Source organism: Heterocephalus glaber, unplaced genomic scaffold (genome assembly GCF_053883595.1).
Source record: "Heterocephalus glaber isolate CG9 unplaced genomic scaffold, H.glaber_assembly_v1.0 deba00000122, whole genome shotgun sequence".
In the NCBI taxonomy this organism is placed as follows: domain Eukaryota; kingdom Metazoa; phylum Chordata; class Mammalia; order Rodentia; family Bathyergidae; genus Heterocephalus; species Heterocephalus glaber.
The window spans coordinates 47049189-47071875 of NW_028258138.1; the positions used below are offsets into that span (position 1 = coordinate 47049189).

A 22687-nucleotide genomic window follows, 5' to 3' on the forward strand; every position below is an offset into this window, starting at 1 on the left:
CCAAAAACGAAACAAACAAACAAATCTCAGACTTGAAGTTATATTACAAAGCTCTGTAATTAAAAAAAAAAAAAAAAAAGCATGATACTGGTAAACAAAATAGACATGAAGATCAATGGAATTTCCAGGATGAAGAAACAACCCCAAGGACATTCAACTATCTGATCTTTGAGAAGAGAGCCAAAAACATACACTGGAAAAAAGACAGCTTTTTTAATAAATGGTGTTGGGGAAACTGGCTATCCACACGCAGAAGATTGAGTCTAGACCCATATCGCTCACCATGTACTAAACTAAAATCAAAGTGTATCAAAGAACTAAATGTTAAAATGGAATCAATCTAAACTGGAAGGTAAAATAGGTAAAAGTCTTAAAGTCATAGGTATAGGCAAGGCCTTTCTGAACAGAAACTCAGTGGCACAGGAAATAGTCCCAAAGATCAACAAATGGGATCATATCAAATTAACAAGCTTCTACACAGCCAGAGAGATGACTAACAGAGTGAAAAGACAACCAAACTACAAAATAGAAAAAAAAATTGGTCAGTTATAGAGGTACATTAGTATCTAGAATATATAAAGAGCTAAAAAAAATTAGTTCCCCAAAATAAGAGCCAATCAAAAAATGGGCAAGTGAAATCAATGCACATTTCTCAGAAAAAGTATAAGTGGCCAATAAATAGATAAAGAAATGCTCAATCTTGCTGGGCATTAGAGAAATGCAAACTAAAACAATACTAGGATTTCATCTCAACCCAGGAAGAATAGCCATCATCAAGAAATCAAATAATAACAAATGCTGGTAAGGCTGCAGGCAAAAAAAAAAAAGAAAGAAAGAAAGAACACTTCTACGCTGTTGGTGGGAATGTAAACTAGTACAACCACTATGGAAATCAGTATGAATATTCCCCCTAAAAAACTGAAACTAGAAATTCTATTTGACCCAGCTATTCTCCTTTTAGGCATCTTCCTAGAAGACATCCTGTTAAAGACAACATATTACTGTGATACATGCATTCCCATGTTTATAGCAGCATAACTACTAACAGCTAAATCTTGGAAGTGGCCAATATATCCCCTGCAGATGAATTAAAAAAATGTGGAATGCACACAAAACAGAGTGCTACTGTGCCATAATTAAAGATGAGTCATTTGTAGATGACACACCTTGAGCCGATAATGTTAGGTGAAATAAATCAGACACTACGCTTAAATATCACATGATTTCTCTTATATGAGAAACCCAAAGTACAAATAAAGAGCAAAATACAAGATAATAGGGAGTAAGGAGATAAATCTTTCTCAAATGGGAAGAGGATCAAGAGTTGGAAGGAAGGGGGAAAGAGGGGAGAAAAAGACGATGAAGAAAAAAATTAAGGTATGTTATGTACTTGTACTCAACATAAGGAATGTCAACATTAGGTACTGCAAACATGTATCCAAAATAAGAAAAGAAGGGTATCAAGAGATGGATGGAGGGGGGAAAGAAGGGAGGAAAAGGGGTGCAAAATAAGAAATTAAGATGTATTATATACATGTACTAATTTTCCACAAGGTATGTAAACATATACTACAAACATAAATAAATAAGGTATAGTGTATTTATAGTACATTTAATAAAATTGAGTAATAGTAAGCTAAATGGAATTAATTTTTTTCTTCTATGTAAATAGCTTCATATTTAAATAAAGTTCCAGGCCAGGGATTTAGCTCAGCGGTTCTCCACCTACCTTCCAAGCACAAGGACCCGAGTTCGATCCCCAGTACCAAGAAAGAAAGAAAGCAAGAAAGCAAGCAAGCAAGCAAGCAAGCAAGCAAGCAAGCTCCTACTCACAGGGAAATACTAACTTTTGAGAAAATCAAATGCATTATTCTCCTGACACAACACAAACTGAGAAGATAACTTTTTTTGAGGTCTGGAAATAATACAGCTAAAATTTAATAATTATGTATATATCTAGTACTTATATCTGAGTATTATAGTTTATCAGACTTAAATGATCAGTTCATACAGAAAAAGTCAGTTACATAATCTACATATATTCATTTCTTCATGTATCATTCAACAAATACTTATAAAAATATATCAGGCATTGTGCTAAATACTGCATTATGAGTAAAGGCAGAAATTTCTGCTTTCATAGGTCTTACAGTAGTTCTGAAAAAGAGGTTAAACAAAAATTACTACAATTCAATAAATGTTTGACAAGATTTAAACGTAATTTCTTTTGTTGTCTCACTTTAATTTTATCAGAAGTTCCACATTCCAAATGGAAGTGTTCAATCTCTGGGCAGGATTTCCAAGAAGGGTGGCCTAAAAACCAATCCTGTGACCTTTGGCTCTTCACTTCCTTCCAGTATCTCAAAGTGTCTCGGGGATGAGAATTTAGAGAATTAGGACACATATTCCCAGGAGAGACATTGAGGGCTTACACACTTTGCCCTAGTTTCAGCCCATGCAGTGAGGAGGGGATTGGCCTACCTTTCACTCTACTAAGTCAGTTGAGAAGGGCTTTATTCAGAGACTTGACATATGTCACTTGGAGTTTGAGAAACCTGTGGAATACACAACTCACCTTTGAAGAGTGCAAAGGTGAAAAGATTTGACTAGATGGGCCTGAGGCAGTAAAGCTGTAGAACTGGCTTAGTTGGGAAAGACCTCTATTTCTACCATCCAACTGTCCATTAATCCTTCATGTCTCTTAGAGGCTAAATATCTTCCTCACGGAAGCAGCTGACCTAGAACCTTAGAAGACAGCTCTTGAACAACTTGAGGGCAATGCTACCCCTGCAAAGATGAACAGCCTACCAGCCAGGGGAATAAGGAGTGAGAGCTAAGCGAGCAGCTGAAGGACACTGATTTAACTTATTAAAAGAGCTGTAGTCTGAAGATCTGCAGAGGGTGAGTCTATGAGAAACTACTAAAGTTGCTCTTAAAAAAAGAAAAATAGCCAGCAATTATGCAAGGACCCTCTGTGGCACCAGAATCAGGTGACCACAATACCAGTCACATAGGAGTATATTTTTCCCTACTCTTCCCCTGCTTTGACCATTGAAGGATCAGAGACAGTCACTGTAAGTGTAAGAGGAAATGTCTCTCTGAGGACAGACACTAACCAAGTATTCTCCCCTACTGTGGAACCGCCCATCAGATGTAAGCCTAAACTGAGAATGGAGAGTTTAACCATTAAATGACATTAGAGTTTTTATACTCAATTCAAAGGGAGTTATAATTACTAGATTGGACTAAAATTTTCACTCTCCTCCTCAAATCAGTATCAAGTGACTAAAAAACCTAACTTAGGTTTTATTAAGATATGAGAAGAATGAATCTATGGAGTTTCATAGGAGTGGTGACTTACAGAATCACTCTTGATTTCAAAATCACTACAGATTTCATAGTTAACTTTAACTGGAAAAAGGCTAGCCTCAACACCAGTCCCAGGTATAATTCTCACTGGAGTGCAGCCACAAGAACTCAGAGTTCTGCAGGCCCAGGAACTGACCACACAAGACCAAGCAAATCCTGCCTCCTCCCTGCACACTGTTGGCCTCCAAATAATAATATAGTACCTACCATTTATTGAACTCATGTCTCAGAATCATTTAAGGACATTATACATATATATTCTTATTTAAGCCTCACACTAACCTATTGAAAAAGAAGTTATTTGACCTTCACTTTATAGATAAGGCCATTCCACATCTGTCAAAAGTTTCTGAGGTATAGAGGTTAATATCAACTCTTCATTCCTCCTTCCTAGTTCCAAGCACAAGTATGAATACAGTAAAATAATAAACAGACAGCAATCAAAATATTCACCTTCTTTAGGAGGCTTAATCAACCCAAGCTACGGGATGTCTGTAACTACTAGAAAACACACAATACCCTCCCTTAGCCATCGTTTTGTTTTCCTTGTTTTTTGGTTTTTTCAACCTAGAGTCCAAAGTTATTATTTTGAGAGACCACATTCAGTTAACTTTTATTATAGATATAGATCCATAGTAATTTATTATTCTTTAATTTCTAAATTAAATTTTACCAGAGGTTGTGTATGGGGGAAAACAGTATATAGATAGCATTTTGTACTAGCAGCAGTTTCAGCCATCCATATATAAATAGGGACTACTATAATTCAGAATTGAGGCCAAAACAAAGACTTTATTACTTCCTCCCAAATCTGAGCCTTATGACTGGCACTGGACTGTACTGGGCCAGCTGGTAGACACCATACAGCAGTGGTATGATGGACAGGGATCTTTGTAAAAGGGCCAGTGAGCAGCAGAAGAAACTTGGAAAGCACAGGAGAAAAATGGCTTCTAGAAGGCAGGCACTGTGCCACATCTATTTACTCTGTTGTCTCTAACAATCTGTAAGAGACAAAACCCCATTTCTTGCTTTTAAAAGTAGCTTTCACATGGTGGTGCATGCTTGTAATCTGAGCACTCTGGGAGGCTGAGGCAAGAGAATCCTAGATTTGAGCCCAGCCTGGATAACTTGCAAGACCCTGTCTCAAAAGAAAAAAGGATTGGTGATGTAGTATGAAGGCCCTGGGTTCAGTCCCAAGAATCACAAAAACAAACAAAAGTAGCTTTCAAACATGCTTCCCCACTAGAATCACTTGATCACTTATAAAAGTTTAAAAAATTACAACCCAACCACATCCCTGGCCTTAAAATTAAAGGCCAATTAAATCAGATTCTCTGAGATATAAGTACAAAATTTTTAGTTATCCAGGAAATTCCAACATGCAACCTAGGCTGAGAACCATTTTACAGGCTGGGTAATCCCTTGTAATGCAACTGGTAGAAACTAGCATTTTTGAGTGGCTATTTTATGATGAGTAATTTACATAATCTTTATCACAACTCCATGAGGCAGGTATGCTAATCATAACATTTTACAGATGAAAAGTGGGGCTTGGAAAGGCTGAGACAGATTTAGGATTACAATTTATCATTGTCTTCCAACTAGGATACTTAACTACCATACACCATGGTGCTCCAGTAGTTGCTGATATCAGCAATCACTCCAATCAGGTAATTCATCCTTCTTTTATAGAGAGGACTAAATAAGGGTTGTAGACAATACAAGAGTTCATTGCAATATTCCCTTCTTCAGGAGAGTGTAAGTTCCTTCCATGGAAGTTGAGGAGGAAGAATAAGTTTCTCAGAACTTTTTTATGATTTATAAAATGTAGTAGAGTAATAAATCATCAGATGATTAGACTAGTGAAGCAGTTAAGAACAGATAGCATAATTTTTTATAGAACCTGCTTTTAATTTTGAAAGGGGATCTTTGGTATTTCCAGATTGGAAATAGAAAACTAGACAGCATGCCTATGAAAATAAGGCAAAAGATTGTGAGGGAAAGCACTATGGGAGATATAGGAGCAAGATAATCAATGTTTGTGTATATATGATGGTAAGATAAGCTTAAGTAAAGAAAAATGAGAACAGAAGGATCACAACCTGGGAGGGACTGAAAAGTTGCAGGACAGGTAAATAAAGTTCACAGCCTGAGACACATCAAGTCAGTAGATAAAAGGTGATGGATGCATGACTCAGAGACACAGATATTTTAAAGGATGAAGACAAAAAAGAAAGAAGATTCTCTCCTTATTGCACATTTCTAAACCTCTGCAAAGGTAGATAAGGTAATATAAATTAGATTGTGCTTTACCTAAGTTTGCTGAAAGTGTGTACATGTTTATATGTCAAGTAGTGTATTAATTTTGCCAGTAACAGTAACTTCTACAGAACAAATAATCATTCTCATTCAGTTTGCAGGTTAGGATTTTCACAAAACTTATTCAAGAGGACACCGGCATTTATCTGTAATTTGAACCTAAGAAAAAACACATTTCATTAAAATATGTGTCACAACATCTGATGAACAGAAAGAATTCATATACATAGGATGTGTTCCCTTGTTTTATTCTGGTTTTCATGGTATAAGTTATTCTGTGAGAAGAGAGGGGAAAGGAAGATAAAAGATTCCACCCACGTATGCCAGCAGTCACATCTAGCCTGTGAACTAATCAAGAGTTGCACCCATTAGTTGAAAACTTCAGTAAGTGTTGAGTTGGCTAAATTGAGTTAATTCAACAAGTTTTTATTTTACATGATAGCTTACATAAGAATTAAACATTAAAATGCTCTCATACTACACATCTTACAGTCAACTGAATATGACCGGATCTACAAGTTATAATAATGCTAAGACTGCAATTTTGTGATATTTCTTTCTGGAATGAAAAAACTCTAGGTTTGTTAAATTATCATCTCACTCTTCTCAATCACACTACTAAATGAATTCATCTGAGTTATTAACTACCCTCCCTCCTAATATACACACTGATACTTAGGTGTTATTTTTTAACACATTACTGTAGTGTATTGTGATATAGATAGTAGGCACACTTGGTGTTATCCAAATAAATTCTAGAATTATTCTGCCTTTTTTATACCAACTTTGAAATGTCTTTTGCTAAAAAAGACTCATTTTATCCATATTGTCCATATCATTTCATTAGAAACTATAAATCAAGGTCTTAAAGCATATTTTTTCAGTTGTCATAACTTATGTCCAAAATGAAGTCTGGAATTCTTTTACTTTGGGGGTTGCTTTCAAAAATTCAATGGAGATTAAGATGATTTACCTTTCCACTGACTTTAGGTATGATTGATCAAAATGATTGTCTGAGTGATTTCATATGGTTTAGCCTTAGAAAAACTGTTTTTACATTAAACAACACAGCCCTATGTATTAATACAGACAAGTCTTTGCAAGAGAGGGTGACCTCAGACACTACATTGGACTAAAAATACTAATTACAACACATATTCAGCATAAGGATTATAGTACTAGCTTTCCAAATTTAAAAGTACTACTGGTAAGGATATATAATCCAAAAATGCAATTCTGCTTCCCAGTTTACATTAAAGTATGGTTTATAGACACTTATGAAGATAACTCTGGGAGTAAAAGGCAAGGACAGGTATTTAAAACAACTTTCTAATACAAACGTCATACTGCCAACAATTTTTAAAGCCCATTCTTAAATGTTTTTTGTTCACTTAGCTTTTCTCCTATCCACCTGCCACAGAAGGTGCTGTAAATCAATGAAACTTCAAGAGTTAAGGATAGGGAGAAATAGGTAGAAACCTGCCTGACCCAATGGTTCACACACCCCTTTAATTCTAGTTACTGGAAGAGGGTGAAGGAGGTGGTTCACAAATTTGAGGTCAGCTTAGGCAACTTAGCAGGACCCTATCTCAAAATAAAATTTTTTAAAAAGGGCTGAGGATGTATTTTATCACTCTGTATGTTCAATCCCCAGTACTGTTTTAAAAATCAGAGGGCCCAGTACCAAACAAAACAAAACAAACAAAAAGGGAAATTAGACATCTATCTAGGTAATCAGCCATTTCACAAGCACCTGGCTACAGAGTAATGCTGACTGTCACAAGTCAGAAGCTGACTTACTTCTTTACTATAAAACACAAACATCTATGACCATTAAATGACTTTTTATAGGAAACTAGTCATGTTAAGTATAGAAATCAAAAAACTAATTTTAAAACTAGTTTTAAAATTCTGAAACATAAAAAAAAACCTCTCATTTTCTAATAGGGGTAAACAGTTGCCACATTTTCTGGAAGATAAATCCAAACACAAGACATAAAGTTAGGCTTGCAGAGTATTAATGAATTTTCCACAGAGAACCACAAAGATCTCCCATTATTTTAATTCACTGAGATTTAAATCAATTCAGACACTATACACAAATCTCTGGGTCTCTTCTCGTTTTTATTTTGTAAAAAAAAAACAGATTTAGGATATGGTAAGAAATTACTGTTACATTTTTTTTAATATGTCAAATGCTACAGTATGGAATAAATAAATAAGATTTTTAAAACTTCAAAGTTTATAGACATTTATAAAAAATGACTGAATTAGAAGACACTATATAATGTTGATAGACCAGGGAAGGGATTTAGGCAAGGAAAGGCACATCATTTCACCACAAGAAATAAAGACTATAGTTGGAGGTTAATGGACAGCCACAGCTTTAGATCTTGTGGTAGTATTCCCAGCTCTGGAGTGTCATTACAGTAGAACTTTGTGATACTTAATTGGAATAAACAGAAAACTGTTGGAGATTTTACTTAGAAATCCTACTGTTAAAAAGAAAGCACTCTTGGGCCGGGGATTTAGCTCAGTGGTTTCACTGCCTGCCGTGCAAGCGCAAGGACCCAAATTCGATCCCCGGTACCAAAAAACAAAAAAACAAAAAACAAAAACAAGAAAGCACTCTTTTAATAAACCTGGTATATAAGAAGGAGCAAAATTCAAAATGGTTTGGTGGTACTGAAAATCCTAATGAGATTTTAAAAACTAATAAAATAAATTAAGATTAATTCACTTATCTGGCTGAATTGGAACTTTTGCAGTTACAAAATTAAAATTTCACGTAAACACTACATTTTTTCACTTCTTCTTTTCTTGTAGAGACACTGTAAATATAAACAGCTACCATATTTCACCTTAGATGAAGGTATGTGCCAAAGTTTAGGGAAAAAGATCATAGATAATTTCCCAATTTTATGGAGCTTAAGTTTCTGAAAGTAACACTAATACCACTAGCTGACTACAAAAGTAAAGTAAGTATGTTTTTAACATTCATAAGAAGTTTCCCAAAGAAATTAGTTTCTAGTTCAACAGATGGAGATACTTTACTTATACCAGAAAGTCTAAAAGAGACATCAGCAAAACCTGTTCTGGGTCAATTTTGCACTTTCAATTTTCTTTCATAAATTTATGTCAACTCTATCTACTTCTTTCTGTCTAGAGGTTGATGCTGACTGGTTTGTTTGAAAGGATGAAATCACTCAGAGTAAACCACATAAATTCTGGTGTTATTAAGTGCACATTTAGTAGGGTGTATAAATAAAATCGATTTTCAGGATAAAGTGATATATTCACAAAAAATTAAATTAAAAACAATTGGGAGGCAAGGGAATTATGAATATTAAAAAATATTAAAAATAGCAATGGTAAAACAGGCAATTTCCCATTCATGCCACGCGATATGCTTTCATTAAGGTGTACTCTTTCCGATTGGTATGAGCAGCCCAGATAAAGAGAGCTGAAGCCATGAACTGTAAGGGAGCCGAGACGCAAGCCAGGCAGAAGGACCATCCAAATTCACCGGATACATTCTCAGGCAGCTCTAGTTTCTGGTGGAGAAGTTCAATTCCAGCAACATAACAACTTACTGAGCCCAGTGTACACAGACCTTGAGGGAAAATTTAGAAAATAAAACATGACTCCATAAAAGCACAGTAGAGAGCTTTTCAGGCAACATGACATTGCAGTAATATGTGAATCTTTATCAAATTTAACTCTGTGGTCCCTAAGGAGACAGACAGAAGTTAAAAGTTAAGTAGAATACAAGACTCACCAGCAAGGAGATGGAGAATGCCCGTGGCAATCGTGGGATATAAGCTTCGGCAGATACAAGCACAAAGTCCAATTAAAGCCCCAAAGCACATCAAACCTAGACTAACAAAAGGTAAAAGGAACTGGCAACGCCAAAGATCTGGTTTTAAAAGAGAAAGAAAGAAAAGACATGTCACCATGATTTCAGACCATTTTTCTACACTGGCAATTTCTTTCATACTGTAATTAGATCTCTCAAAAAATGAGAGAGAAATGTTTTAAAATTGAGGGTTCTTTTCTAAATTAGATTGTTCAAAAGGATGTTTTGCCCTGAAAAAACAAAGCAAAAATCCACTAACAAGAAACAATTACCAAAGCCTTGGAATGTGCCATATACTGCTTGTTGTACACATACATGCTTTGCAAATTAATCCTCCCAACAACTCCTACTATTGAGTACTATTTTTATTTTATAATTAAAGAAATTGAAACAAGCATAAATAATTTATACAAAGAAAATAAGTGGATGAGTCAGGATCTGAGGCAACAAATAGTTTACAACGGCATATAGACATTATTTTAGACATTTCAGAATTTGAAGGGAGTAAAAACAAGTAAAGAATTGGTGTTTATAAAGACCTATCTTGCAGGGCTGTTGAAGGAAATGCATAAAGCACAATGCAGTGAATCTGAAATATACTCGGTGCTTAACAGAAGTTCTAATTATCAAAAATTCTCTTATCAACATGGGAAGAAAGTTGATGGCCTCACAAAGCATTTCACTGCATTTTCAGATAATTTTAATTATTAGTAATCTATTAGTATCAAATTTAACCAAATTCTACCTTTCGGTGATGGTACTGCTTTCTGGTACTTCATCAAAGTTTTTTTTTTCTTCAGTTCCCTTCAAACTCTGCTAATAATAACTTTTTCCTATCCATTTTCATTGCAAAATTAAATACCTGTAGTTATTCAAATTTTTTTTAAATAATATGGTTGTTCTTCCAGGCAAATTCCAGTAAGTCTCTATGGCCCTAAAAATTGAGGGTTAAATCTGAGACAGTGGCAGCCTGACTATCAAGGAAAAAAGTGTTTGTAATAAATAGTTTTTTTGACATCTTCATTTCATTTTTGTGACTGACTACCATCTAAGTTTGGATGAACAGGCCTGATACTCAGTAACCTAGTCAGAGCTTGCAATTTTTTCCACATATGCCTATCCAAACCTCACCAACGGAAGTGTTTAACTTAAGTACAGGAATTTATTATTTATCCTTATTAAATTTCCTCTTAATCGGGACCATCAATAATGTCTTTTGGAGGTCTGGACTCGCATCAGTCAATGTATTAACTGACTCCCTCAACTTAAAACTATCTGAAATCTGTTAAGTACATTTCTACCTTCTAAAATATAGTATCAATAAGAACAGACTTCATTGGACTACCTAAATAGAGAACAAATTGACACTAGCTACTAATACATCAGGTTCCAAAATTAGAATACAAGTAACCACAGATAAAATTATTTCCTTTTCTCTCCAATTGTCCTACTGAGATCAAAGTACTCACAGGTCCGAAGTAGATCAATTCCACTATTGTGGTTTCCAGGATCAACAAATTTCTCCATGAACTGCTCATTTAGTGTGAAACTCATGCATTTTGTAACATCAAATGACTCTGGAACAAGAACAATGATTGCTTATTGTTCTCATTATAAACACTTCACAATACTTTCTTTCAGTAATTATCTTCCAAAAGAAAAAATGATGGAGATGTTCAAGCAAATAAGAAATCTCACTGGCTCTGACAACACAGGTCTCTCTGATGCCTGATGCATGCCACTGGTTCTCAGAAAGGCTAAAGATATAGGCACCAGGAAGGAGAAAAAAAAAAAAGTAGGAGCAACAAAACAGGTGGCAGAATAGATATGTAAGAGGGCTACCCGCTCAGGACACCTCCTGCCCCTCAAGAGCTTTCCTATCAATAAATATCTTCCTACTTTTAACCTCAAAAAAACCCCCAAAAAAACATAGTAGGGTAATTTTACCATAAACGATAAAACTGTAATATAATATACAATAAACCCTAAAATGTCACTTAACGATGCTACTTAAGACTATTGTTAAGACAACTACATAATCTTCCTGATTAATATATCAAAATATATGAAACAATTCCAAAGTATACTGTATATTCCTTAAGATGGTCATCCAATCAAAATAAATGTTCATATATAATAAAAGTTGGAGCTCTGCTTCTTGCTTAAAAAAAAAAAGGATATGTAAAAAGACTGAGAAGCAGGAGGAGGGGATGAAGAGTGAAATAAAAACTTTGATCTTTTCCCTTAAACCTGTTCTACCAGCTATGATCCCCATTTCAGAGGGCAGTTCCATCCTTCCAATTCCTCAGAGCAGGAACTTTAGACCCATTCCTGAGCATATACATTCTAACAAAAAATCCTAAGGTTCTTCCATCGAAATATTCAGGATGCAGCTGCCACTCGGTGCTACTAGACCGATCTGATTTACTGTATAATCATCTCTCACCTGAATCACTGCAATTATCTCCTAACCAATTCCCTAGCTTCTACCACTGCCTGATGTTTATGTGTTCTCATCACATCCAGGGTGACCAGATAATGTCTCTCCACTGCTCAACACTCCTCAGTGGCTCTCCATTGTAGTCACAGTAAAAACCAGAGTCTCTGTGATACCTAAAAGTCCTGCATATCTAACAATACACTATAGCGACTCTCTTCTCTCTCCTGCTATTACAACCCAGTAGCTATCTTACTGATCCTTGAATATTTCAGGTATGCTCCTGCTAAAGGGCCTCGGCAGTAGCTGTTTCCTTTAAGCTACATGATCCTCTGACTGCCCATATGGCCAACTCCTTCGTAGTTTACCCACATCAGATCTGTACTCAAGTAGTGTTTTCTCGATGAGGCCTATCCTGACTATGCTATTCAAACTCCTAACCTATGCCCACCAATATTCCCTTCCCCTTGTATTTCCAAATCCCTTTTATTTTTTTCTCTACTTTTCAATAGCATGTGTCATCTTTTAACATATTATGTACTTATTTATTGTTTATATAGTTGTACTTATATTTATTGCTTGTCACCCCTTATTAGAATGCTATCTCAAGAATAAAAATTTGTTTTCTAAATCGAGGCCCATGGAACACTGAGGCGTGCAATAATTATTTGTTGAATGAATCACTAAATAACTGGTAAAATTCCAATATCAAACACACCTATACCCTCATAATTAGAACTTAACATTTTACAATAAATTTTAACAAACTTTCCTTTCTTTGCATACTACCTTTTTTCATACATAATGACATACTATCATTCTTTTGATGTAATGGTAACTCAAGCTTGTTCTGCTAGTGTTTGAACACAATGATTTATCACCAGAAGCCAACAGAAATAATCTTAAATAAAACTATGAAATTTCTTCCTTACAATGGGCACTACGGCTACCAATTTAATAACTATTTAATAACTCTTTAAATAAGAATGCTTGCAAAATAACAACTAAGATTCTTCTTCTGTAACACAAATTTTAACCTACAAACTCTACATCAAAATTGCTGTAAAACTGTTTCAGATACAAGCGGTGATCACAATATATGGTGAATATTTAAATAAAGAAATTATTACAATAAAATATATATTGCTATTAATCTTCCTCAAAATATTCCCTCACTTGTCCCATTGTTTTCACCACTTTTTGAAACAGTTCTGGAAGTCCTCTATCCTGAGTGTCTTTAAGAGGTCTGATCAAAAACACAGTAAATGCTGCTGCCATGTGCCATTCAACAGAAAGGCAGGCTTGTAAAAACATTACTATATGTTTTCTCATCCTCCTTATTCATCAGATCTGGCACCTTGTGACTTCTGGCTCCTTTCTAAAGTAGAAATGACCTTGAAGTATAAATGTTTTGAATAGTTTCAAGACTTTGAGGCAGTCAGAACAATGTAACTAAAGATACTTATGTAAGAGAACTTCCTTCAGAAAGTGGCAAGAACAACGGAATAAGTGTGTTCGCAGTAGGGGAATGTTTTAATGGCAATGTCTTTTCCTTTAACAAATTTTTTAAAAATTTAAACATTCATCATATTTTTTGATCACATCTCATATATAGATTTAAATGCAGTCATTCAAATTATGAACCCTAAGATACAAAGGCACATGAAATATTTACTATAACACTGCTAAAAGTTCATATTTCTTGATTTGATACCAGTTCTTTTACCAATTAATATTTAAAGTCTTTTCATGTACCTGTTCCAACTATTTCCTTATGACACATGAGAATAAAAAGCATTTTAATAAGTGAATACGTAAGTACAGAGATGTAAAATGGCTTTCCTAAGTTACTTATCCAATCAATATTAATTAATACTATGGTAATGCTCGGAAGGTAGGGAGAAAAGGTGATAGGCAAAGATGCCTAAGATTTACTTCTTGGGGAGGAAAAGAATTCACAACCTGTACATAACTGGACAGTCATTAGGGCATTTTGTTTATCTGTGAGTAGTTAAAGAGAGAATTTGAAATAGAGGAATACCTGTTCTTTCTGATGGAGTATACCAGTGTGTGTTTTTGGGCACGGTGATACACCGTCTCCACAATCCCACTGTGCCATTATATCGGAAAAGTGCATCATTATAAGTCTTTTCATCTGCCTCATCAGCATTGAACTCTTCCCAGATGCTTTTATTCAAATCACTTGAATTTTCTTGAACTGGACTTCGATATTCATACCAGAAGTCTGTGCCAATTGAGGCTGCCATGTAGATGGTGGAAATGAGGCTAAGCACACAAGCAATTACAAATGCTGTAGCAAAACGGTTATCCATTCTGGCATTCAGACTGCTCTGTTTAAAGTTGAAGAAAGAAGATTAGACTCCACAAACAAGATTATTTTGAAAGAACTTCTCTTGAAACCATCCTTTATCCTATCCCCCATCCCTTGGTTCTTTAAAGCAATATATAATCACTAAGGAATTTTTTTTTAAAAAAGCAAACATTAAGTTTAAAACAAAACTCATTATTATGAGAATACTTATTAAATGCTCACATACCCAAGATGCTACGGAGACAGAAGTCTTGTTCTCTAGTCTATCACCTGCATACTAAAACAGACAACACTGAAATGGACATACACATTACCGATACAAAAAACAGACATGCCCGTGGTCAGCAATGCACCGTGCACACATTTTTAATTACAGACTAAATTTTCACACAAGCAGTAGAGTGTTAGTGTTCTGGGTATGAATGGGAAAAAAGGCACAGGCAGAGCAAGCACTGGAAATCCGCTCCTCCGTTTCCTCCGCAGGGGGAAGTATCCAGAAACAAGGACAGAAAGTCAGGAGCCATTTGGAAGCCTGAGTTGAAGAGGTTAATCCAGAGGGAAAGGTAGTTCTAGATGTATGAAGCAGGAAAAAGAACAATAACATACAATAACACTGGATGTAAATCTCTTCCAATTCATTAAAACTAAGCCAAGCTTCTTCACATTGCCAAATTTTCACTACTGTTCCCATTCCTCATACGATACTTCTGAACCTCAAGTGCAACCTTGTCCTCTCCCTAAAGCCTACATATATCCACAGAAACTAAATGATCCCTTCTCAGAAAGAGAAAACTGAATTAAGCAAAATATGAACACTCTCTAGGTGTGGTCAAGGGCTCTTTGGCAGTAGTAAATGGCCGCGGCAAAATGACTCAAATGCGGATCACGCTGAGTCAAATATTGCCAAGTATATACCATGACCACACCAAACACCTTACAAAGGTGCACGAAAACAGGCTCGGAAACTGGGGTCCCGGGAGTTTGCAAGACGGGAAGTGACTCGGGGAAGATCAGGGCAATTATAATAATTAACGATAACTCAAGAAGTTGGGTTTATATTTTGGTTTTTTAAAAATTCTTTTTCATCTCGGTGCTCTCAAATGACCTTAATAGATCCCAGCATCGGGAACAGCGGCTGGGCGGACGCCTGGCGCTGCCACCTCGCTGATTGGGAGGCGGAGGTGAAGGAGACCGAGGCACGAGCGGCTGGGGCGGGGCAGCCCAGCGCGCCCCCAGCTGGGGCCCCCGGTACCGACCAGGCCCACCCCAGACCATTAGGCCAAAGAAAATTCCCCGTCAAGCTCGCCGCTCTAAACCGCCCAGCCTACGGAAAAGAGCCCCTCTTTAAACCGCCGGGAAGCCGACAGGCTACGCGGCCTTCAGCCAGCGACGCCGGTCACACTCACTCACCGCCCATCCTCTTGCTCCACCAGCTTCACCTCCTAGTTTGGACCACAGCACCCTATTCTCCCCGCGCCTCTTCTGACGCACTTCCCTGCAGAGCCCGCCCCCTCCATAACTCCCGCGCCTCCGCCTCCTCCACTACAAGCCGGGCCGTGGCCCGAGGCCGAGAGGGGTTGTGGGAGTTGTAGGACCGACGCAGAGAAAAGGGGGGGAGGTAGTACCCGGCATGCCTGGCGCCGCGCGAGGCATTGTGGGGATAGTAGTTCCCTCAAAAGGGAGAGCGGCCAGCCAGGCGGAGGTAGGCGTTTGTTCTTAAAGCTCAGGAGTCAAGAGAGAGATGCAGAACGTAAGGCGACCTGTCTCTGGTCGCCACTAGCCAATAATTGTGACCTCTATAACTCAGTCTTACTTTTAATCCTGTGCTGTCCGCATCGCACCATCTTGCCAATATATGTAAGTACCGTATATAAGAACAGCAATAGAATTCTTTTGAAATGTTAGTCCTCCCTTTCCACCTCTCACACAACCTTACTCCCAATAGAGCAGATAATCTGGTTTGCTTACTTAAATTTAAACGAGGAAGGATGTGACCTGGCAGATAGTATCCTTCTAGAATATGACGACTTTATTCGGGTTTCATAAAATTCCATTGTGGCTGTATGACAAGTGATACTCGTTTTCTATTGTAGCAGAGTTTACTTTTAAAATATATTTTAATTGATTTTAAAAACATTAAAGGGCCAGGGATTTAGTTCAGTGGTTCTGCCTCCTGCCTCGCAAGTGCAAGGTCCCAAGTTCGATTCCCGGGACCAAAAAAAAAAAAAATTTTAAATATAGAGGATAGAAGATATATCAAAACTGAATAAAACTTGTGAATATAGTGTGAAAAAGACTGAAGTTTAGAGGACATCACTTCCAGCAGACAAGATCTTGGACAATATGCAACACTGCAGATGATGTGTGGAAAAGAAGCAACAGAATAACTCTAGGTATTATGTGGAAATTTGTGAACAGGAGGCAGGGACAGTTTTTTTAGTTTTGTCTTAAATTATTTTTAAAAGTTTTCTTTGGTTACAGTTCTAGTCCAAGATCAAAGGGCTGTATCTGATAATGGACTTCGCACTGATGGTATCTGGTAGTGGCACAGGGCATCATATGGGGACAGACAAGGGACATCAGGGACACCTTAGCAATAACATGTGTAGAAACATGAATGTGGCCCAGGACCAGAAAAGCATGGGCTTCTCAATAGATACCTGCGAAGACAGTGGACTCAAGGACCAGGGGAGTTCCTCAAGTCCCTCCCTACCCTCTTATGCCTTGGAACTTAGCCTCTGCACAGGAGAAAGGTGGGAACCCCAAGTTGAGTTCAGATTTCTACCACCCTAACAGACTGAAGGCATGATACTTATTGTTCTATCTGTAGTTCACCTGAGTTGGTGAACTGATGCTCATATATAATGCATAATAAAAATAAGCAAGTAGGGCTGGGGATTTAGCTCAGTGATTCCGCCACCTGCCTCGCAAGCGCAAGGACCCAAGTTCGATCCCCGGTACCGAAAAAAAAACAAAACAATTATATCATAATATTCAAATATGTGCATTTTCACATAGAACATCTAATCAAACGAATTTTGTCAAAGTCATCAGCTGGGAAAAATGCAAATGCTCAATGTACAAGAAGGCTCATGGATGCATTTATGCACCAGGATATTTTTCCGTCTGTTGGGCTTCATTTGAAATCCTCTACTTTTGAGTCTACCTCACCAGTGAGGTCACATGGTCAATAAACCCAGATAAATAGGAAGCTAGGAGAAAGGAAGAAACAACCTCATATTTGACTTAGCAAACCTGAATATTGGAGTTAGTTTAGTTTTGTGACTTTGGAAAATTTACTTTGCCATCTTTTAGTCTTGGTTGTCTTTTTAAATTTATAATATATGGAAATTTTTTTGAAAAGGGTCCTATTTTGTTTTCCAGGCTGATCCTAGGCTTAAGCAGTTCTCCCTGCCCCCAGGTTCCTGAGAAGATAAGACTACAGGAATATACCACCAGGCCCACCAAAATATGGATTTTTGACAATAGCAACTATCTCACATAATCATTGTGAAGATTAAAGGAGGAAATACATACAATATGCCTACTACAGGATCTGAGGGTTAGTTAAGAATCATTAAATTATTATTATTTGAAAATATTTGTTGAATACTTATAATGTTTTACTAAGGTCAGTATAAACAGGTCTTGAAAACTCCTGGATTGCCCCCCTGGAGGCTGAATAAGACACATAGATGTCCTTGTTCACTACAGCTGGTTTATGAATCTCTGAAGTAACTGCCAAATGAATGGGAAAGACAAGCCAGGGCAGCATTTCCGCTCTTGCTTAGTCCTGCTCAGGAAATTCCAAGGCTCTAGCTCATATCTTGCATAACTCATCGTAACTCCAGAAGGTAGATGTTTCTGTAAAGGACAATGGTGCTTTCACCCTTCAAGTCTCTAGAAAGCCTACAAAACACACAGGGCAAAATTTAATCACCAACCTAGTTTTGATATGAAAGTGTCCGTATGTCTGAGGTTTTGACCATCTTGACCATCTAAGCACAGAAAACCTGAACTGCCTCTTCACACCCAGTTCCAGCAACCATACAACCATATTTTTGATTTATCTCTGCATCTTTGATATTTTATAATTTCTACTTGTACTAACATATGTAAAATAAACCCTTAATAAATTAATGGAGCTAAATTTCTGCTTGTTTCTCTTTACTATTCAAGAAAGAGTAGCTGCTGTTATATATCTTCACAAAATTTAGAGATGGTTTTAGTGCAACCAAGTACAGATTATGGAATTTAGGTTTAGAAGCAAAAGTTGGACTAGGCTTCTAGTTTAATTTGTTAAAGATGTTTTTAATTTCAGCAGGAAGGTGCTATAATTGCATTACATCTTAAACCCAATAACTGAAAATTAGATATTCAGATATTATAACTTGTTTTTATTTTGTGTTTATGAAACAACTCTTCACATGAGAATTTCTTTCAATACCAAATTCCCTAACATACTTAATTATAATTCTATTTTAATTGTTCTTGTTAGAAAAAATATAGAGTAAGATATATCTACATTATGGTTTTCTTATATATTTTGTCCTAATTGTTTTCCTTAGGGACTTTGGAGTTCAGATAAGAAGGAAATCAGAAATACAGACAAGCTCTGAGTTTCAGCCAAAACTATCCTCAAAACACTCTGTCAGTCCTTAAATTTCCTTCTACCTATTCACTACAGAACAATAGAAAATCTTAGGAAAAATCAAATTAAAAAACCAACTAAAATGGCTCTTTTCGTTTGGCAATTCCTGTCAAGTGCCTCACTGTTTAACAAACTACTTGTTTGAATGTTCATGCTTCTGAAAAACATGGAATGATTATATGTAAATGATAAATTTATATACAAATTGTCATTTATTTGAAAATCATCACTGTGGGTCTTTGATAAATGACTTCTTTCTGGGCCTCTGTGAACTCATTAGGAAAATAGTTGTACTAGTAATCACTAGGATCACTTGAAGTTCTAAAATTTTATGTTTCAAAATTCTGTAAGAACAAGGTAACTACAAAATGTGGTTGTCATAGATTCAGGGCATTAGAGTTTCATTAGGGAATCTGTGTATACAACATCTATAGCCAGGGAAGTGTACAAGAAGCAGAGATAACAGAAAATGCAAATGGACAGAGGAAAGGTAGGAAAACTATCTGCATTCTGATTAGAAAATAAACAGCAACTTATCCTTTTCTGTTTCAAAGATAAACAGCAATCACAAGGAAGATAGAAATTACAGAAAGATTTTCTTGACCTTTTCTAATTGTCATTTATTATAAAAAGTTATAAATGAAAATGTTGAACCCCAAACAAAATCTTTTAAAATAATCTTTATTGCAGATAAGGAACTAATGTGATCAATTAATTTCATCATTTATAAACTAAATGAGTGAGTGTCTTTCTCTATTCCTCCCAAGCACAATCTTTCAAATTCATTACGAGGCCATGATAAAGGTACTTTCATATTTTCTGGCTTGTGAATTGCTTCTGACTTAAGATGTGCTGGGGCCGGGAACTTAGCTCAGTGGTGCCGCGCCTGGCTGGCAAGCACAAGGTCCCGAGTTCAATTTTGAGTACTAGAAAAAAAAAAACAAGATATGCTAAGTAAAAGTGTTACTATAACTAATTAAAAGATATGCTATAGGGCCGGGGATTTAGCTCAGTGGTTCTAGTGCCTGCCTTGCAAGCACAAGGTCCCGTGTTCAATCCCCGGTACCAAAAGATATGCTATGCTAATTTAGAAAGCCCTTCATATTAGTTTAGGATGTGATAAAGATCCCAGGATTGGATAGAAAATGGAAGCTGTCCAAGTTTGTGAAAAGTTTGAATGCGCTGGGAATTACTCAGAATTCAAGCATGATTCAGTCCAGGTTGTCAAACACTTACTGGCCATCTATCACATGGCAGACACTGTGCTGGGTTGCCAGGAACACCAACATATAGAAACAATTTTTGTTGTGCATAGTATGCACCCAGATTAAATCTACTATTCGGAAGAATCTTAAAGTATAAGTTTCTTGAATAATAACATCATTGGTATCTAAATAAATATGAATTAACAAGGGGAATAATCAATAAATTAAGTGAGGAAGAGGGTGAATACTGATAACAGTGAAAATGTGCCACTTATTTGGCATGATATGATATTAAATTATGGTACTAAATGCCCCAAATACCTGAGAGGATAAAACACAATAATTAAACTTTTGGAATATAAACAATTTTCTTAAATGGAACCATTTAAATGATCACACATTTTATGACCCTCAAAACATGGACAAGAGAGTGTAGCTAACAAATCATACTGTCTGCCTGATTAGATCACTGAGAAATAATTTGCTGTGTGCTCTTTGCCATTTATTCTGGACATATAAGCAGAATCTGTATGAGCAAATGAGGGATTTCTGTGTACATATAATGTGATGATCTACTTTCTACTTGTTATAAGGGTCAGAATTAGTGACAGAAAAGAAGCCAAAGTAATATAATCATATCTCTAAGGATTACACCCAATTGAGTGACTCCATTATCACAAAATCTTCATCCTGTGTATGAAACAGAGGCTTCAAGACATAACTACAGCCACATCATAGTAGGCAACATCTTTGATATCTAAGTAAATATGAGTTACTTGAGCAAATGTCTCAATAGAGAAAACATGCTTTGTTCATCTTCAACATCTGATCAAGTTCTAAACATATTTTAGGATTGGAACATAAAATGAATAGGGCATAGAAATCCAATTAACTTTTAAAGTGTGAGATCCATGCTAAAAGACTTCCACAAGTTTCAATTTTTTTTTTAATACCAGATATCGAACTCAGGACCTTGCACTTACAAGGCAGGAGCAATGACACTGAGCTAAATCCCCGGCCCCACAAGTTTCAAATTCTGATGTAACTTTAAACTTAAAAATAGTAGCCAAAGAAAAAAATAATATTAATAAAAAAAAGTAGCCAAAGTAATAGCAAAACATAATATATCATGTTGGTTAATTTATGTAAATACAAATTATAATTCTAAATAGTGTATGTAAGTCTCACCTTAGAGGCTTGCTTAATATAAAGTCCTAGACTCCATCTTCCCCCAGTGATTTTGTTTCAGTGGATCTAGGACAGAGTTTGGGAGCCATAATAGGTTTCCCAGGTGACTCTAAAATGAATAATATTGTCAGGCATCTACAAGTTCAAAACAATGGCTTTGAAAGTCAAGGACTGGTTGGGTGACTGCTGATTGCTACAGGGCAGTAGAGAGAGAAAAGATGGGCTCTGCCTTTCAGTAGGTCATGATCAGCTCAGGGGGTGAGATAGCAAGACAAATAAATGTGTGAAATGAGATAATAATCATTTTATAAACAGTATTTTAAAAGTTCAAAGACAGACACAATTATTTCTGTCAGAGGTCAGTGAAGAAAATAATATTTTTCCAGGAAAACAATTCTTAAAGAGGTGGCTGTGTGCTATAATTTAGTTACCAATACTTACATTATTTTTCATTTTTTGGCAACACCCTGTTTATACCGCTTTTTCATAGGCTTATGAAAATCAGTGTTGGTTTTGAGTTTTGATCAATATGTAAGTAATTATTTTATTGTTAGTATCTATGTGTGTATTTCAAAGGGCATACAAAGTCCTAAAACTAACCATTGCACTTAGCGTACTTACAACTATGACCTCCCTGCTGTATCTATTTTATTTGTTCAGCATTTATTGTGGGTCCTCTCTTATGCTAGTATTATATGCTGAATTATTAAAAGCCCAGAACCATGTTATTTTTCCTTTTTTGGCTTAACACAGTTCATTTATTTTCTAATTTGGGTCTCCAGATGCAATTGATCTATGATAGATAGTCTCATATTGTAGCATTTTACCAGTAAATATTATACTTTGATATAATATATCAAAAAATATATAGTAAATATATATAAACATATATAGTATATAATATATACTATATCATATATATGATAAAGAAAACTACTTTATAATTGCTTCAGTAATTCGCTGAGGATCAGATTTACTTGAGACAGTTTACATCATCAGCCTAGCAACTTTAGAAACTTGAAAGATTTACAGCCTACATAATGAAGACACAGTCAAATGTTTTCCTCCAGAATATCAGCATGAGCTCTTTTATAATTTTATGTTGAATTCTTTAGACATATCTAATCAGAATCAACCTAATTTTCTCAGATCAGAATCAACCTTATTTCTTCAAACGCCAAACAAACTTCTGATTGCAATTCTAATATTAAAGTAAAATTACAAATAAAGAATATATATGGTTGGTACTTTTCAATACATACACATATAGATGTAGTGTTTAAATATTCTGTTACTCTATTAATCTTTTTCAAAGAAATATTGCCCTACT

General features: G+C 36.0%; 1 protein-coding gene and 1 long non-coding RNA gene across 8 annotated transcripts in view; one reads left to right on the forward strand and one right to left on the reverse strand.

Moving 5' to 3' along the window:
• The window catches only part of Cldnd1 (claudin domain containing 1), a 232139-nt gene extending 216238 nt beyond the window's left edge, over window positions 1-15901 (reverse strand). The window contains exons 1-6 of one of the 7 annotated variants that reach the window (XM_087214144.1): window positions 15724-15850; window positions 14540-14590; window positions 14023-14332; window positions 11014-11121; window positions 9467-9604; window positions 7794-9301 (exon numbers count right to left, since the gene is read on the reverse strand). In XM_087214144.1, coding sequence (XP_087070270.1) covers window positions 9081-9301; window positions 9467-9604; window positions 11014-11121; window positions 14023-14314 — 759 coding nt within the window. In that variant the 5' untranslated portion in view covers window positions 14315-14332; window positions 14540-14590; window positions 15724-15850 and the 3' untranslated portion in view covers window positions 7794-9080. Of the gene's footprint in view, window positions 1-7793; window positions 9302-9466; window positions 9605-11013; window positions 11122-14022; window positions 14333-14539; window positions 14591-15723 lie in introns of those variants that run through there. The other 6 variants (XM_021238864.2, XM_087214150.1, XM_087214157.1 and 3 more) reach the window with 6 other exon arrangements.
• A 66-nt stretch (window positions 15902-15967) lies between these two features.
• Window positions 15968-21981, forward strand: LOC147830415 (uncharacterized). Its single transcript, XR_015452359.1, has 3 exons — window positions 15968-16170; window positions 17698-17875; window positions 18882-21981. It is a non-coding gene; the product is annotated as an uncharacterized LOC147830415 (long non-coding RNA).
• The last annotated feature ends 706 nt before the right edge of the window (window positions 21982-22687 follow it).